This window comes from Phaenicophaeus curvirostris, chromosome 7, assembly GCF_032191515.1.
Source record: "Phaenicophaeus curvirostris isolate KB17595 chromosome 7, BPBGC_Pcur_1.0, whole genome shotgun sequence".
Classification (NCBI taxonomy): Eukaryota; Metazoa; Chordata; class Aves; order Cuculiformes; family Cuculidae; genus Phaenicophaeus; species Phaenicophaeus curvirostris.
Genome location: NC_091398.1, coordinates 12,455,450 through 12,473,586, shown reverse-complemented (window position 1 = coordinate 12,473,586; position 18,137 = coordinate 12,455,450). Strand labels below are relative to the sequence as shown.

At 44.2% G+C, this 18,137-nt stretch overlaps 1 protein-coding gene across 1 annotated transcript; it reads left to right on the top strand.

Annotated features, from left to right (window-relative positions):
* The first annotated feature begins 5,737 nt into the window (after nucleotides 1–5,737).
* Nucleotides 5,738–17,518, top strand: BZW1 (basic leucine zipper and W2 domains 1). The gene is made up of 12 exons (XM_069860858.1): nucleotides 5,738–5,808; nucleotides 7,196–7,269; nucleotides 9,771–9,947; nucleotides 12,248–12,342; nucleotides 12,571–12,636; nucleotides 12,929–13,064; nucleotides 13,597–13,706; nucleotides 13,827–13,997; nucleotides 14,357–14,503; nucleotides 14,822–14,960; nucleotides 15,850–15,972; nucleotides 16,229–17,518. Exons 2-12 carry the CDS (start codon nucleotides 7,206–7,208, stop codon nucleotides 16,258–16,260), a joined length of 1,260 nt encoding a protein of 419 aa, XP_069716959.1. The 5' UTR covers nucleotides 5,738–5,808; nucleotides 7,196–7,205; the 3' UTR covers nucleotides 16,261–17,518.
* Nucleotides 17,519–18,137: the final 619 nt, after the last annotated feature.

Sequence of the window (18,137 nt, the reverse complement as noted above, 5' to 3'; positions counted from 1 at the left end):
GAAAGGAACAGCACAGTGAAACTGCAGTACCTGTCACTACGCACTGCTGCACAGGGCAGTGCTTTGCCTGCAAGTCAATTCAAATGCTCTGTGTAACAGTCAATCAGAATAAAGGCAGTAGAAGATTTTCCAGTGATTTTAATGAAGGCTGGACAGAGAAAGACACTAAGAAGACGCTACATTTTGCTGGCTTTGTTTCCCAGCCTTGTTGTAAGCTGTTGTGGAGACTTGTAGCTGACAAAGCCTATGCAAACTGATGGTAGCCATACACAGCTGAAGAAGGAGCAAACTCTGCAAGCAGAGACTTGCACTTCAGGCTGTGCACTGGCAGCTAATACTATTTTGCAGCATTAGAGAGTGAATTTTCTTTTGGGGGTTTAGGTGAGCACTAAATATTACCTGTATGTGATTGTCTCTCTCATGCCGGTTTTTGTCATAACCTCCTATCCCCCCAAAAAACATACTCCACAATTTAGATAGTATTTCTTAATTTTGTTTTTAAATACTTACAGTTTTCTCAAATGCAGAAATAGCAACGTAATAGTTTTGATCCAGCTAGCAGTTAATGTGTGCATCTTTAGAGTGTCAGTTGTTTGCAAAGCAACTGTTCACCTTCTTTAACTCAGTTTGAACAAATAAACTTCTAGTGCTGCACATGCACTTTGTACAATCACATTCCATACAGCAGTCCACATTCCCTACCTGCATTGTACTAGTCCCTGTGATTCCAAAGGGGTGGAGACAGAAGAAGCCATTCTGGGGTTAGAGATACTTTCTTGCAGCTGAGTCATAGAATCATAGAATGGTTTGGGTTGGAAGGGATCTTAAAGATCATCCAGTTCTAACCCCCCTGCCATGGGCAGGGACAACTCCAACCCGCCCAGGCTGCCCAAGGCCCCATCCAGCCTGGCCTTGAACTCCTCCAGGGATGGGGCAGCCACAGCTTCCCTGGGCAACCTGGGCCAGGGCCTCACCACCCTCAGAGTGAAGAAATTCCTCCTTATGTCTAGTCTAAATCTGCCCCTCTCCAGTTTAGAGCCATTAGCCTGGATGCCAGCCTGGAGTCAACTTGCCTGGATGCCCCACAGACAAACAATGATTTACCCACTGAAACTTTTCTCAAATATTTTCTTAGTTCTGCAACCACTCATACTTTGGTTAATTTTATTTCACCATCTTACGTTTGTGTAATGTCAGTTTTGCTTTTGTACCTCTCTGAGAAATCCAGTACTAACTGCAACCCCACCCCCACCCCTTGCTCTCTAACAAACCCTTTCCCTTTCCTCCTTTCCCCTTCCCCATTCCCCTTCCTCTTTCCCCTCTCCTCTTTCCATTTCTTTCTGGGAAAAGCCTATACTAGTGAACATGCTTCAAGAGAGATGATGGTGCTTCCTGGCAGAGGACAGAGCTGAGGAGTAGCCTGCGTGGGCTGGGTGGACGGCAGCGCCTTTCCTCATCTCTCACATCCGAGCAGAGATGCAGGTGAGCCCTGAGGAGAGGCGAGCAGGCAGGACCAGCAGCAGAGGCAGAAAGTTCCCAGGTCGATGCTACTCCGGTCTAGCTTTTAGTACAAGTGATGAATTTTCACCAGATCCCTGCAGCTGCCCCTTCAGGAATCATGGAGAAAATAAAGGTTTTTTTGCTTTTCCAAAATATACAGTTTTGGAGGATTTGTGGCACTTTTCCACAACAAAAATCGGTGATTTTTGCTTTTGAACATGAATTTTATTTATTTATTTATTTTAATATTTCCGCTGCACAAACCCAGGCAGATTTGGCTTTCCTGGGAGCCCCAAATTGGAATGTTTTCCCCCTAGTCATTTCCCTCCCCCGCCATTTCAGCCCCAGAATCAGAGGTTTTGAGGTATTTTTGTGCCTTGGTCTTGGCTCCCACTTTGCATGCACAGCCCGGCAGGGCAAAGTCCTTCTTTGCCAGTTTAGACTTAGTTTACAAATACATAATACCCATTTAGATTACATATATCTACTGAGACTTACTATGAAACACACAGTAAGTGTTGACAGTTCTATCTATTCAGAATTCTATTAAATGCCTTCATATGTATAATCTCTTTTTTTTTGCATTTTAAAGTCTTTTTATTTTATAGATACACAAGCTAATTTTGTATTTTAAAATCCTGTATATCTCTATTTAGAATTTTATCTGTACATATAGGTTTTTGGTTTGAAATAATTTTTTAATATATAAACGAATATTATTTTTTCAATATCTATATAAATTAGATAGTTTTTTCCTCTGTTTCAGTGCCTCACATCATGTATACTTTTTTTTTCCGATTTGTTAAACCCCTCTTGAATTTTCAGGTATTTTGTGGCTGTGACCCTCCATTTTTTTGAGGGGACCCCACATGATCTCCCTGTCTCCCACTCCTCTGCCACAAATTCCTCCCCCCAGTGATGTTGGGGTGAGGCAAATGATGTCATCACCCCCAGGCCCCCTCCATCCTCTTTTTATTCAATCCTAAGGAAACGCACAAAACAAGCACATGCCCCACCCCAAAAAAAAGGTGGGGGGAGAGGGCTTTGGTAGAAAAATAAAATAAAAAGGAGGTGGCCTTCCAAGCAGTTGCTGTCCCCCAGCCCCTGCTATCTGGCAGTTACAGTTCAAACAATGCAAGCCAATGATACAATTTTACCCTTTTCTAGAAGTTTCATTTATGACAGAAAAATCAGTTAGGTAAGGGATCCATGATATGGTTTTACTTTTAAATAAATACATTTTAAAAAATCAAATCCCAAGTGCTGCAATACATAAAGCTTCCAAAAACAACTGGCAGATTTGCTAATTGAATCATAGAATCGTTTAGGTTGGAAAAGACTGTTAAGAACATCAAGTCCAGCCCTTAACCTAGCACTGCCAATTTTATCACATCTACAGGCCTTTTAAGTACTTCCAGTGCTGGTGACTCAACTACTTCCATGGGCAGCCTCTAACAGTGCCTGCCTGAGAGCCCTTTCAGCGGAGAAATTATTCCTAATATCCAGTCTAAACCTCCCCTGGTGCAAATTGAGGCCATTTCCTCTTGTCCTAATGCTTTTGGCTGTACCGAAGCATGTAAAGGAACACATTTTTGTATCTCAACTGTTACAACTGAGAGCCCAAAGGCCAGCGATGCCATCAACTATTGGAATATGTGCTGTGCTTGGGCGTTTGGAAAGAAACTGACTTTGTAATTGATTTTTTTTTTTTTTAAGAGACTGAACAGTCTTGATGCTGCTGACTTCTGCTGCCAAGTGCATCATCTCTGAAGATCTGCTCTGATGGAATGTTCACAAAATACAACTTCTTTGAAAGAAAAATACTTCTGTTACATAAAATCTCTTTCCAACTAAAGTAAGAAATGACACACTAGGTTAAGGAAAAGGGACATTATTGAAGCAGTAACTCACCAAAACCACATCAGGAGCCAGTTACAAGGCTCCTAATGCTTCTTGGAAAAGCCTGGGAAACGTGGAAGTGACGTTGACTTGTCCTGTTTCGTCCATGTCTCTTCCTTAATCTTTATTGCTCTTAGTACAGATGCTAGTATCTCAGTAAGGTTTTCTAGTACTACTGTAAATTATTTTAAAAACTTACTGAATGAAGCAGCATAAAGCTTTATCATGATCTAAACACTTACCAACAGTTTCCGACTGCTGTTGTGCCACCAAACCTGTTTAGGGTCCCTCCCAGCTTTTGACTATCCTTAGTTACTCTGTATTTAAATGAATAAGAAAAATGGCTCGCCATAAGCTTTTCCTAAAGCCATGTTGTGAGTCTGATTTTTCTAAGCTTTCTAAGCTTAACCAATGATGACATCGGCCCCTCTAACCAGTCAATTTGCCTTGGCAGGAAGCTTTACAGTTCTTGGGAAATAATCTGATGAATGGGAAAGAATATAAAATACTGCTTGGCAGTATTTTCTCCTTTAAAAGCCATGTTTCTGCTAAACAAATAATTCTAAGATTAGGAGTGAAAGCTTAAAATGTTGAAGTCCATAGCAAAACCCCCTTTGATACTGATGGGGCCCAGTTGCACTCTGGGTACTTCTAAGGTTGGCTTCCTTAGCAACTCATCTACTGGGATGATGCCCTGCTAGTTGTTCTACTTACACCTGTTTGCCTGATAGCACAGGATTCCAGTTTTTACACATCTAATGAATGTACTACGGAGTATTGAATTGAGACATTTCCTCTTGTCCTAATGCTTTTGGCTGTACCAAGCATCTTCCCTCGTCGCCTCACTCAACATTTGTGTCAGGAAGTTGTCTTCCACACACTCCAGGAACCTCCCAAACTGTTTCCTCTCTGCCGTATTACTCTTCCAGCAGACATCTGGTAAGTTCAAGTCTCCCACAAGGACTAGGAGCAGCAATCATGAGACTTCTCCAAGTCGCTTGTAAAATAACTCGTCAGCCTCTTCTTCCTGGCTGGGTGGTCTATAGCAGACTTCCACCACGATATTGCTGATGACACTAAGCTGGGTGGAAGTGTCAACCTGCTGGAGGGTAGGGAGGCTCCAAAGGGATCTGAACAGACTGGACCGCTGGGCTGAGTCCAATGGCATGAGGTTTAACAAGGCCAAATACTGGGTCCTGCACTTGGGGCACAACAACCCTATGCAGTGCTACAGACTAGGAGAAGTCTGGCTAGAAAGCTGCCTGGAGGAGAAGGACCTGGGGGTGTTGGTTGACAGTGACTGAACATGAGCCAGCAGTGGCCCAGGCGGCCAAGAAGGCCAATGGCATCTTGGCTTGTATCAGAAACGGTGTGACCAGCAGGTCCAGGGAGGTTATTCTCCCTCTGTACTCGGCACTGGTGAGACCGCTCCTCGAATCCTGTGTTCAGTTCTGGGCCCCTTCACCACAAGAAGGATGTTGAGGCTCTGGAGCGAGTCCAGAGAAGAGCAACAAAGCTGGTGAAGGGGCTGGAGAACAGGCCTTGTGAGGAATGGCTGAGAGAGCTGGGGTTGTTTAGCCTGGAGAAGAGGAGGCTGAGGGGAGACCTCATTGCTCTCTCCAACTACCTGAAAGGAGGTTGTGGAGACGAGGGTACTGGCCTCTTCTCCCAAGTGACAGGGGACAGGACAAGAGGGAATGGCCGCAACCTCTGCCAGGGGAGATTTAGGCTGGACATTAGGAAAAAAATTTTCACGGAAAGCGTCATTGGGCACTGGAACAGGCTGCCCAGAGAGGTGGTTGAGTCACCTTCCCTCGAGGTGTTTAAAAGACTGGTAGACGAGGTGCTCAGGGACACGGTTTAGTGGCGGATAGGACTGCCTGGACTCGACGATCCAGTGGGTCTTTTCCAACCCGGTGATTCTGTGATTCCGTGACACTCACCCCCCAGCTCAGTGTACAGGAACAGCACCAACAGCCCGCCCCGCGCCCACAGGAGGCGACGCGCTGCGCGGGGGGGTGAGGGGGGGGCTTCTGCGCGTGACGGGAAAGCACGAGGGCGGGGGGGAGGAGGACGCGTCCATTCCGTGGGGAGGGACGGATCGGAGGGAGCGGAGGGAGCGGAATCGTCCACTTCATAGGAAGGGGAGGATCAGAGGGTGAGGCGCGGCAGACGCGTCCACTCTACGGGGAGTCGGACGGGGAATCAGAGGGGACGGTGGGGCGCCCCAGGGTCTCGCAGTGCGGCATCCTGGCCCCTTTCCATCCGTCGCCTCCCCCCGTCCTGGAGAGATGGTCGGTGCCGGGTGGGGCGCGCGGCCCTTCTTCCGTTTCGCCCGTTGCGCCCGCACAGTCCTCGCCGCCGCCCTCGCTCAGACTCCTCTGACGTTTTCTCTCTGCCTGAAAGTCGGTAAGAAGGCCGGGGGGAGAGGGTACACGGGGGGTAGGGGGGACGAGGGAGGCGGTGGGCGCCGGCCAGGACTCGGCACCATCTCTGGTACAGAAAATGTGGCGGATCAACTGTCCGAGACTCGTTTGGGAGCTTTATCAGGCCTGGGCGTTGCGAGGGAGCGATCCCTATCGCTCTGTGCAGTCAGACAGGAGCTGGGGCAGAACGGGTTCACACTTATATGTGTATATATTTATAAGTATGTATATTTATAAGATTTGCTATAACCGTAGAATCATAGTTCATTCTAATAGTTCTTGTTGGAAGGGACCTCAATGCCCATCCAGCTCCACCCCCCTGCCATGGGCAGGGACACCTCCCACCAGCCCAGGCTGCCCAAGGCCCCATCCAGCCTGGCCTTGAGCGCCTCCAGGGATGGGGCAGCCACAGCTTCCCTGGGCAACCTGGGCCAGTGCCTCACCACCCTCAGGGTGAAGAAATTCTTCCTTATGTCTGGTCTAAATCTGCCCTTTTCCAGTTTATACCCATTGCCCCAAATCCTATCTGTGCAAGCCTTTGTAAACAGTTCCTCCTTCAGGTACTGGAAGGTCGTTTCAGATATTGGAAGGTTATAATATGCACATTCCTTTACTCTCCGAAGACTAATTTTCATGTCATCCTGAACTTCGCACTAGGCAAATCCCTCGTTTGGAGCTGGTGCCAGCTCTGCCTGACCTTGCGTTTGAGATGGGGAAAAGCTGCAAACAGAGGGGATCGTGGATGAAAAGGGCTGGGGAGGGGGCCCTTAGAAGGGTTTGAAGAGATGGGATGAGGGGGTTTGGCTTTAAATTGCAAGGGAGAAGATTTAAACTGGACATTAGAAAGAAATTCTTCACGCTGAGGGTGGTGAGGCCCTGGCCCAGGTTGCCCAGGGAAGCTGTGGCTGCCCCATCCCGGGAGGTGTTCAAGGCCAGGTTGGATGGACCTTGGGCAGCCTGGGCTGGTGGGAGGTGTCCCTGCCCATGGCAGGGGGTTGGAACTGGACGGGCTTTGAGGTCCTTTCCAAACCGAACCATTTGACAATTCTGCGTTCAGCACAGATCGGACTGAGGAGACGTTCTCAACTCCAAGAACGGAGTCTGGAAAAACAGTGCTTAAAAAAACATGTTCTCAGAGGGACGCTCTGTCCGATTTTGAAATAATACAATTGCTTGATGGAAGTTGCATAGAATTCTACCTTAGCTTAAGTAAAACAACTCGTGTGGCCTAAGGAGGCCGGCGCCGGGAAATGGAGGCGAGGGCGGGACGGGGCGGGAGGGGAGGAGCCGGGGCCGCCGCAGCGCGGGGCAGGCTGGGAGCGGGCGGGCTCCTGCTCAGCGTCCTCAGGTGGCTTTCTGCTTCCCCGCAGGGTGTCTTTTATGAATAATCAAAAGCCACAGAAGCCGACGCTATCGGGGCAGCGTTTCAAAACCAGAAAAAGAGGTGAGCTCGCTGCAGCGCGTGTTATAGTGACCCCTGTGGTGGGGGCTCCATGCAGCACTACCATTGCACATCAGCTTCTGCGAGGAACAACATAGTGTCTTTGTGCTCTTCTCATACATCTTTTAAATGAGATCACCCTCGATGCTGAGTCTTGAGGCTGACTCTGGGTGCTGGAATGCACTCTGCACTAATAAAAATAGTCCGATTAAGAATCGCAGCTGAATTTGCTATAACACTGGCATAAGAGACAGTTGTTCTAGAACTGCAATAAGCGTGTTGTCCTGGAAGCAAGAGCATGAGTTACAGGGGAGCTCTAGCACAGGCTTACTGTGGGTTAATAAATATGTCTAAGGACCATCTAACCTAGTAGGAATGTCACTTTTAGATGCTGGATAAAAGTTGCATTATTCCCTTAATCCTGTAAGAATATCTGGTTTAAATTTAAATTAAAAAAACAACAACAAAACCTGGCAGTTCACACTACCAACCAACCCCTGAAGTGTGGGATTGTGTGAGTGAACATCTCTTTATGTGTAGTATTACTCTTACAAGAAATGCTGATGACTGAAGAGGTATGATGAGTAATTTAGTATTTTGGTGGTGTTTTATTAAACTTAAGAAGGAGTTGGGGACAGTTCTCAGAGTTTCTGTTTAATGCTGTTTTATTAATGTACTAGCCATGTTCCAGCTCAGTCTGTCAGCACCAACAATGCTGTTCCATGCTGAAATAGTAATTATGTGCAGAAGGACATGTTGACTTACATAACCTATTCTAATGTAAAAGTACCTTGAGAAGCTGTTGAAGTGAGAGAGTTGGATTTAGTCTGACCAGCAGATGACATGCTAGCATTCCAGGCTTTTGTATCTTTTTAAGCATTTAGCCATTGAATCCTCAGCACAGGAAGGACATGTTGCAGGGAGTCCAGAGGAGGCCACAAAGATGATCTGAGGGCTGGAGCATCTCCCATACAAGGACAGACTGAGAGAATTGGGGTTGTTCAGCCTAGAGAAGGCTCTAGGGAGATCTTATAGCAGCCTTCCAGTACTTAAAGGGAGCCTATAGGAAAGATGGGAGGGACTCTTTATCAGGGAGTGCAGTGATAGGACAATGGAGTTTTAAGCTGAAAGAGAGAACTAGATTAGATACTAGGGAGAAAATTTTTACTGTGAGGATGGCAAAGACTGGAACAGCTTGCCCAGAGAAGTCATGGATGTCCCATTCCTGGAGGTGTTCAAGACCAGTTTGGATGAGGCTTTGGGCAACCTGGTCCAGTGGAAGGTGGCCCTACCCATTGCAGAGGGGTTGGACCTGGATTATCTTTAAGGTTCCTTCCAGCCCAAACTGTTCTGTGAGTCTATGAACCGTAGTTTAGCTTCCAAACAACTGTGTGGTAACAGTGAGCTTCATGGATCTAACCTGGAAAATAAGTGATGCGGTATTTCCAGACTTCTACCCAGCTGTTACCGACATATAGTACTTGCATTGAATGCGAGGACGCTAGTATACCCCTTACAGAAGGGTTACTAGCAGGTACTGAGATGTTACAGACAGCCCTCAAAGTAAGATTTGCTTCTTTGGTAGCTTTTTCTCTCATGGTTTACTTGGGACAAATTGAGATGAGTAAAGCCAAAAACCTCTTCTGTTTAAAGCTTTCTGTTAGTTAATATGCAACAAATCCACCCATGTAGCTATGCCCTACCTACAGCAAAAACAGGGCTGTAATGAACTGGTGCATCACACATCTGAAGAAGGATATGTTCTGTTTTAACAACAACAAAGGATGCTAAATAGATCTGTGATTGTAGTTCATCATTTTGTTTTTATTTAATAAGAAGTTAGCTCAGATTTCTGCGTTTTCCCCCATGCACTTGAGGAAATGCAATTGCTTCAGACTCTTTCAGCTCTGTATTAAGGGAGCAGATGGTCTTGATAGCAAGAAAGCAAGTACTGTCAACTTGCTCTAGCATAATAATGGTAGGCAGTGTTTCAGTCAGAATATATGGTCCAAAGCAGCAAGAGGCCCAAACGGCTGAAATGGAACATGAGTAAAAGAGTCAAATACATAGAACTGTAGGTACACATCTTAAGAATTACCTTCCAGCATTTAGCTAAGCCTCTCTTGCAGGGAGTGATCTAACACATGAACAGGGGTGTAAGAATCAAACTGAAAAGTCAGATAAACTTTATTAGAGCCAACTAGTAATGATTGCAAACAACTGTTCTTAGTGAAAGTACTCTAAGAATTCAGTTAGAGGTAGATAAGGAATGTTTTAGCTTGTGATAGCCTTTTCCCCGGCATTGACTGCATAGAACTATTAAGTCACTGTCTATGTGAGACCAGTTGCCTTGGAAGAGTGGAATGATCATGGGTGTGTTTAACTTGAGAATTTTCAGTGCAAGTTTTGTTTCATTTTCATTTTGACCTTATTAAAAATACAGACATTAAAAAAACCCAAACAGCTGTATGCAGTACCTTCATTTCAGTGCTTTCTTTTTACAGATGAAAAAGAGAGGTTTGACCCTACTCAGTTCCAAGACTGTATTATTCAAGGTTTAAGCGAAACTGGCAGTGACTTGGAGGCAGTAGCAAAGTTTCTTGATGCTTCTGGTGCAAAACTTGACTATCGCCGCTATGCAGAAACACTTTTTGACATCCTGGTGGCTGGTGGAATGCTGGGTAAGTCCCTTTGATGTGGCTGCTGTCAGCCTTTATTCACTTGTCTACAAAATCTCACCATCTGCTTTCAGGAGCCGATGGAGTGTATAGAACAGGGGCTAAGTTATCTGTGATAAACTATGTGACCATCTCGGGGACTGACTGAGCAATCAGTTACTGTAGAAATACTTTGTGTACCCTACCACACTATCTTGAGACAGGTTGCATTCTTCAAAGTGTAAGGCTGTACAAACTTGGCTTAAAGGAATATAAATTGGATATTTTTTTTTTTTTTTTACCAGGAGTGGATCTTGACTCTGTAGTCAAGTTCGCTTCTGCTGATATGAGATGGATGAATGCTCGTTTCAGGTGTGTGGTCTGTGGTTGCACAGCCAAAAGGGTTGCCCTGAATATTCTGACATGGTCATGTGCTTTGTGCATCCTGCCCTATTATTTTTGAAAGTAATAATGTTTACAGAAGAATCTGGTGTGCTTTGTCTTGGAAATGCTATTACAGATTGTTTGGTTTTGGCAATAGTGAGGTCAGGGGCTCTGGCAGATGTCAGGGAGTGAGAAATGAGAGGATGGTCGGGTCAGCAGAAAACAGAACTGAGGACGTGAAATGTGATGTCAGGTTTTGTAAACGTGCACACTGAGTGTAAAGAGCGAAGAGTGGAACAGATGCTCACCAACAGGGAAGTAAGTGAAGCTAGATGAGGTTGACTAAATTTTCTACTTGACTAAATACTGTTTCATGAGAAGAGGTGCAGTTGGCAGGGACCTATTTAAACTACTTAAAGAGAAGAGGGCCCTTTATGTTGCCTGCCTAGACTGGAAAAGGTCTGTCTCAGATTTTAATATCTGTTATGCATCAGTTGGTTGCAGGAGGACTTAAGGGAGACATTTGGCAGTTGCAGAAGATTTTCTGTAACTTAACAGAAATAGAATTGAAGTTACCTAAATGCATAGGGGAAAGAGAGGAAATAGATTATTCTGGGCCATGGTCGGGCTCTGAATGGTGGTGGGCTGGCTGGTTTGGGAGGATGCATCTGTTGCACGTTCAGGTGGTCTTCACATGGGTGCTGTAGAAATGTCAGGTGATTTGCTCAAAGGTGCTGAAAACTGAGGCTTTTAGAATGGTTTAACTTCATTAAGCGTGCCTGCTTATCTCAAAGTTCTAGATTGGAACAATGTTCTGTAGATTGAAGTTACTGTGATGTTCCTTTTGGCGAGAGGCTCCTCTGCTGACCTTACAAGAGCTGGTAGCATGAGTGAGTGAACTTCTCTGCCACCTGGAGTATCACTGTTTGAAATTGTTAATGTACAAATTGTGACATTCTGTGGGTTTACAGTCAAGAGTCTTAACCACTGCATGCTGTGTTAGGACATGCTCTTTCTAGAAGTGAGGCTGAGAGGGAAGGGAAAAATGCCTTGCTGCATTAACGTTGGTAGAGGGGTCACTTACTCAGCTCCCTCTCTGCAGCAAGTAGCTAAGTAGACCAGCTTTGATCTTCAGTCACACAAGGTCAGACCAAAAACCGACATCCTGTTGCCTTATATCTTCTAATATTCTTTCAGCTAATGCTTATCTTCATCTTTAAGTCATATTTCTGACTAGTAAATAATAAAAGAATCTCCCTTACATGTAGGATGGCATAGAAATTGGTAGTGAGGTATTCTGGCACTGGATTTAGTGACTTGAATTCGACCTAGTTAATGAAGCAGCCTCACGCCAGTCAGATGCCTTTATTAGTGGAAGAGGAATGGTGAAGAAGCATCTTCTAGTTGGCAGCTAAATGGCTGAAGTGCCTTTTAACACTAAAGTTTCAAGCTCTCCTCTGAGGCACTGGTATTTGAACACACATCTCTACCTGTTTCATCTCCTCTTGTGATACTCTGTTATTTAAAAGATACTTTCAAAGCAGCTTTATTGCAGCAGACACTGAAAATAGACTTGCTAAGATTAAGCAGCTTTAGTGGGTTTTTCTAAGGGAATAGGAGCTTATAGTTGTGTTAACTTATTCATATAAAACAAGATATGTTACCAATCCAATTAGCAGCAAGGGGTCAGGATATTTAAATATATTAAACATATATACAATAATACACGAATATTGATTTATATATATTGAAAAGCTTACTGGTTTTAACATTCCACTACAGCAGTGGAGTAGATGGAAATGTAAGAGTGTCTTTAATGATCCGGTCATTCAGTTAATCATGAAAGGACAGCATGTTGCATGATACGGGTATTGGAATTCTTACTATGGAGTCAACTCTCACTAGGAGGTAACGCCACTAATGCTGGAACTCTTCTTTAGCCCCAGGTGGTACCCTGGCAGATGACATGACACGCACAAACGTCTGTGTGTTTGCAGCACAAGAAGACCTAGAAACCATGCAAGCATTTGCTCAGGTTAGTTCTGAAATGAGTATGATTTAACTTAAACTGTTCAGTGGTCAAAAATGAAATGTTTGTGTAGCTGAAGGCTTAGGGAAACCTAATGCATGGCTTTAAGATACTTAGTAGAAGAGGCAGAGTAAAACTGCTCTAAAGAGTTCAGACCAACTTTACTGAACTTGATTATTTTCATTCTAATTAAATGATAGTCAAAGCGAAAAATAAAGTACTGTTTCTTTTTAGGTTTTTAACAAGCTAATCAGGCGTTACAAGTACCTGGAGAAAGGCTTTGAAGATGAAGTCAAAAAGGTATGGAGTAGCTCCTTATCAGCACACAAATAAACCTTCAAATTCTGCTAGTTAATCACTCTATACTGAAGAGTTATATCATACAGTGGATTGTTAAAATAGAACACTGAAGCTGTTAATAGAAGAACAGCTAGCTTGTATGACTAGTGGAGAAGGTTACTAGTGAACTAGTGTTTCTGCTAACCAAATAGCTTGATTGAAACAAAAATGTCTAGCATGGAAGCAGTAGCCAAATTTTAGTGAGAGATGGTGGTTTTATAGTAACTTTTCTTCTGCTTACTATTTCTTGCAGTTGCTGTTGTTCCTGAAAGGGTTCTCAGAGTCTGAGCGGAACAAACTGGCCATGTTGACGGGTATTCTGCTAGCCAATGGAACACTTAATGCATCGATTCTCAACAGTCTTTACAATGAGAACTTGGTTAAAGAAGGTGAGCATTGCCCAAGTCCTTCCCACTTTAGGGAAGTATGGTGGGGGGCAGAACCATGACAAGTGGGTGGAAATTGTGATGGCGGTGCAGCTTTGCAGCTCACTAGTTTTGTCTGGTCATAGATTTACTACAGGATTAGCGAAGGTAAATGTGCTACCTCATGACACAGAAAGTCTTGCTAAGTCTTTAGTCTTTTCAGAAGGTTTGTGTGTCGGACTTCCCTATATGACTCTGGGGCCTGATGTCACTAATGCTGCCCAGCAAATCAGTCCTGTGTTTTGGAGAAGGACCTTTGTGGTTGTAGATGGTATTTCTTCCTGAATTGCAGCAAGGAGAGTGAGTTTAATACAGGAAGCCTTTATGATGCTGAGCAGTGAGAAAAGTCCAGCATGCTGGAGGCTACGGTATCTTCAGGCACACCTGCTGCTGCTTTGAGCAAGTGTCTGATAAGCTCAGTGCCCTGTGCTGTGCAGGCCTTGTTATTCCCTTTGGTTTGAATTCTAATAGTAGTATTACTATTCCTATTGCGCAGGTGTTTCTGCGGCTTTTGCAGTCAAGCTGTTCAAGTCATGGATAAATGAGAAAGATATTAATGCAGTGGCTGTCAGTCTTCGTAAAGTAAACATGGACAACAGGTTGATGGTGAGTGCCACTGAGATGAGTGATACACCTCTTAAGCTGATTTAGTAAATAGCATTTACCAGCAAAATACTCAACATGTATTTCTTTGTGAAAGAAAATTGTCACAAACTTTGTTTTCAGGAACTCTTCCCAGCCAACAAACAAAGTGTGGAACACTTTTCCAAGTACTTTACTGAAGCGGGACTAAAAGAGCTTTCAGAGTATGTTCGGAACCAGCAAAGCATAGGAGCTCGAAAGGAGCTACAGAAAGAACTTCAGGAGCAGATGTCACGGGGAGATCCATTCAAAGACGTAAGTATTTGTAGACAAAGTGTAAGTGTTTTTTTTTCCTTTTTTTTTTTCTGTAGGAATTTAGCTCGAATTATCTGCAATACAATGACATCTAGATGATTCTAATCTGAAGTTACATGCCTAATTAAATACTGAACTAACTTAATTCTTAGTGAGAGCTAGATGTTTAAAATTAGGACCAGGGTGTTTTGATATTAGCTTTATATAGTCTTTTCCCTAATGTCTCAAATCCTGCTGTATGGTCAAAGGGGTTTTTTTTGTGGTTCTGAAGGCTTCTGGGTTGCCTTTAGAACAGAAGTTTTAATTTAGCTTAGTGTTGTCTGTGGCATATATGCTGACTCTTCTATTATAACTGGCAGATAATCTTGTATGTGAAGGAGGAGATGAAGAAAAACAACATCTCGGAACAGACCGTGGTAACCATAATCTGGTCAAGTGTAATGAGCACAGTGGAATGGAATAAAAAGGAGGAACTGGTAGCAGAGCAAGCCATTAAGCACTTGAAGGTATTGCAACTTCAGTATGGACTTCTGCACTCATTGAGTAGGGCTTGGGCTTCCTCCAGCTCCCTTTTTGATGAGTTAAAGCCTACAAACCCCCTAATGCAGTGAGAGCATTACACGGGGAATTCTTCCCTTTCTCTGTGCAGTATTATAGTCCAGGTTACTGAGGCAAAAGCAGTATGACCTCTGCAGAAGCAATCTGGAGTGGAATGGGGGCTGGAAATTTCTAGGCAATGGCTGATGGAAACTGTGTGAAACCAGTCTAGATGGGTGGGAATTGCAAAGTGCTCTATGTGTGCCAATTTGTTGTTCCTGTTACAGCAATACAGCCCTCTACTTGCTGCCTTTACTACCCAAGGTCAATCAGAGCTAACTCTTCTGTTGAAGATTCAGGAGTATTGTTATGACAACATTCACTTCATGAAGGCCTTCCAGAAAATAGTGGTGCTCTTCTATAAGGGTAACTCACGTGGGGTTGTTGTCGGGGTGGGTTTTTGGTTGGTTGAGTTTTTTAAGCCTGAATTTTTAGAATGCTTTAGTACTGGTAAGACCTTTAGGGAGGAGCAGTGCTACAACATTACTCTTCATGAGCTGAAGAATTTCCTACCTTCTGTTAACAATGATGGAGCAGTAAAATGCAAAGGTAGATAGATGGAGCTGTTCTTGACACATGGGGAGTGCTTCTCTAGACAAGAAAGCTGCACGTCTGCTAGAGTTTTGAGTTGTGGTAAATCAAAGCTAACTTCAGGTTCTAAGGCTCTTTTGTCCTTTTAAGTTAGGGAAAGGTACATGGTCATATATTTTTCTTGATTCTCTACCTGAATGCTTACTGTGAACAGACAGAAATTGAGACCACAAAGGCGTTCTGGGCTGCTCCAGGCTTGCTTTTAAAAGGTGTTACTGAAAAAACGTGGTACACTTGTGGAAACATCACAAGGACATAAGGAAACTTGTTAAACTGAAGATTATATTTGCAAAAATAAGAAAACAGTTAAATGCTTCTTGTGATGTACCTTGGGCTTTAAATAGTTTGCTGTTGGCCTCAGCAGCTGACTGAAACTTTCCTTAGAGAGTTTCATCTCAAGTAGTTATGAAATATTCAAGACTGTTGGAGTAGATGCAGCTTCTAGATGCAGTGCTTGGGAACCCCCAACAGCCAATGCTACATGCATGGTGCCCAGAATTTTAAAACAGGAGGGGCTCCTAGTGCAGGCTTGTCCCACCATAGCCAGGGAAGGAGCATGTGTTGTGGTGCTTCTAGAGAAAGAAGCAAAGGCTGCCAGCTAAGAGACTTAAGTAACTGGTATTCAGTGGTTTGCTGTGTTAATAGTGCTCTTGACATCTTGCAGCTGAAGTTCTGAGTGAAGAACCCATCCTGAAGTGGTATAAGGATGCACATCTTGCAAAAGGAAAGAGTGTTTTTCTGGAGCAAATGAAAAAGTTTGTTGAATGGCTCAAGAATGCTGAAGAAGGTAACCAGCAGCTTTGCTCACACATTGGGCTTCCAGTTTTGGAAAACTTACTGCAATAATCTTTTGTTTGGGAGGTGGGAGGTGTTAGTTGCTACTCGGAGACTAAGTGTGCTCCCAGTACTGCTGGGAGGCTAGGAAAGCTCACCAGTGAAACCATGAGGATGCAAACGCAGATGTTAGCCAGACAGCAGCCAAACTCAGGGGCTGGGTGGGGCTGACCTGCTGGCAGCCTGTTGACAAGGTCTCTCTGTTCCAGAGTCGGAGTCTGAAGCTGAAGAGGGTGACTGACCTGTGAAAATCTGTCCTCAGCAAAGCAAACAGGAGCTGTACATACCTGTCTCGTCTCATGTGTCCTTCTGATTATTACATCCTACCTCCCTGTATCAAGCATGATACAAGGGCTCTCATGGCAATTTATTTTAACTGTTTTCTATAGTTATTGAAATACGGGGTTTAGTTTTTAAAACCACGTTAGAAGTAGTTTACAGGAGCTATTCTAGATTTGAACCTAACCTGCGTTTGTCTTTTCTGTTCTATGCTACCTCCTGTTTTTTCTACTGTAATAATGTCAAATTTAAGGCCTTCCTCAATTAAATCCATGTGATCCCTTGGGTTTGCGATCTCTGTTGGAGCAGGTGCCATCTGATTAACAAGATGAATGGCAGTTCTGTTGGCAAATAAAACTGCCAAAAACCTCTGAAGGAAAGGGGCCACGGTTTCTGTGGTGATTTGCTATTGAGGCTTCTGTCTGTACCAGTTGCTCCAACCACGAGGGAGTAGTCTATCTCCCCAGGGACTTTGCCGTATCTTTGCTGTGCTTCCAGCATAAAGCAATCCCCTATTCCAGCTGCTGGGTGAGGTGGCTGCCATACTCCTGGGAAGTCAGTGTCCTAGTGGAGAGAAGCTGGTTAAGTGGTGGTGAGCACAGTAACCACAGTGAGGTATGAAGAGCAACATCCCTGGGCCTGCTGGCTGTCACAGCTGGTGGCTTGCTTTCTGGAGGGGCTACAAGGCTGCCTTACAGCTAGGAAGGTTCTAGCACTTAGGCTACCCTGGCAGTACAAACAGCACTGTTCTACATAGATCTGCTGAACAGCTTGCTTGAGCCCTGGCCTCTGCTCCAACAGGGTTGGGGTAGTAGGCCAGGGCAGCAGCTTTTGCCCTTACTGCTCTAGAGGCAGGACTCCAGCAGGACTGCAGGAGGACAAGGCAGACAAAATCCCTTGCTGACGTGGATAGATTTCATGCTGCCAGGTGACACTCTTAAACCAAACGGCTTCTCTGCTTCCTGAGACTTTGAATTCTTAATGGAAATGCTCACAACAGCTTGTAATCCAAAAAAGAGCTGCTGGGAGAGGGTAGTCTCTACTGCTATATGCCAACAGTGACCATTCACAGGAATACTGATAACCAGAGCACCCCTCCTAAAATTAACAAAAATAATAATTCCTTATCACATTGCAATATTTTTAATGCAACAGGGATCTTCCTTACTATGTGTAACTACTTTTTTCTTTCATCAAATAAAGGCCATCGTTACACTTAACAGCAAGGGCTGTCCCTGTCTTCTTACTCAGAAAGGAAAGGGTAAACATCAGCCCTAGGTTTTTTGGTCTTCCAATGACAGTTAGATAAAATGTAATTAAACTAATACTTCCTGGTTCTTGGGAGGCCTGTAGAGTAGGGGGTGCTGTTGTCCACATAATAGAAGTGACCTGAGATTTTGATTTACTGAGGGAAAAAAAACAGATTAATGAGTTTTTTTCTTAAGTAAGTTTTATTGTAATGGAGAAATTAAACATCAGCATAAATAAATAAATACTGGACATATGTAAACAAACAAACAGCACTTGGCATATTTTCCATTTCTTAAGAGGCAGACGGAGATGTTCGTCTGCCTCAGCTGTAGGAGGCTTATGTGCTATTTAACCTCTTCAGTGGGAGGAGGAAAGGATGTTTCAGTGCTTCTTCCAGAGTAATGTGTGCAGCTGGGTCATACTCTGTTGCAGTTGAATATTTTTCCATAGTAAGATTGGGTGTTAGTAATGTAAGCCGCCCAAGGCTATATGGCCTGTCATTAAGTTTTGATGGCATTCCACCCACACACTCTGTCCCCACAAACTAGAAAAATCCCTCCAGGCAAAGCAGCTGAAACAGGAAAAAAG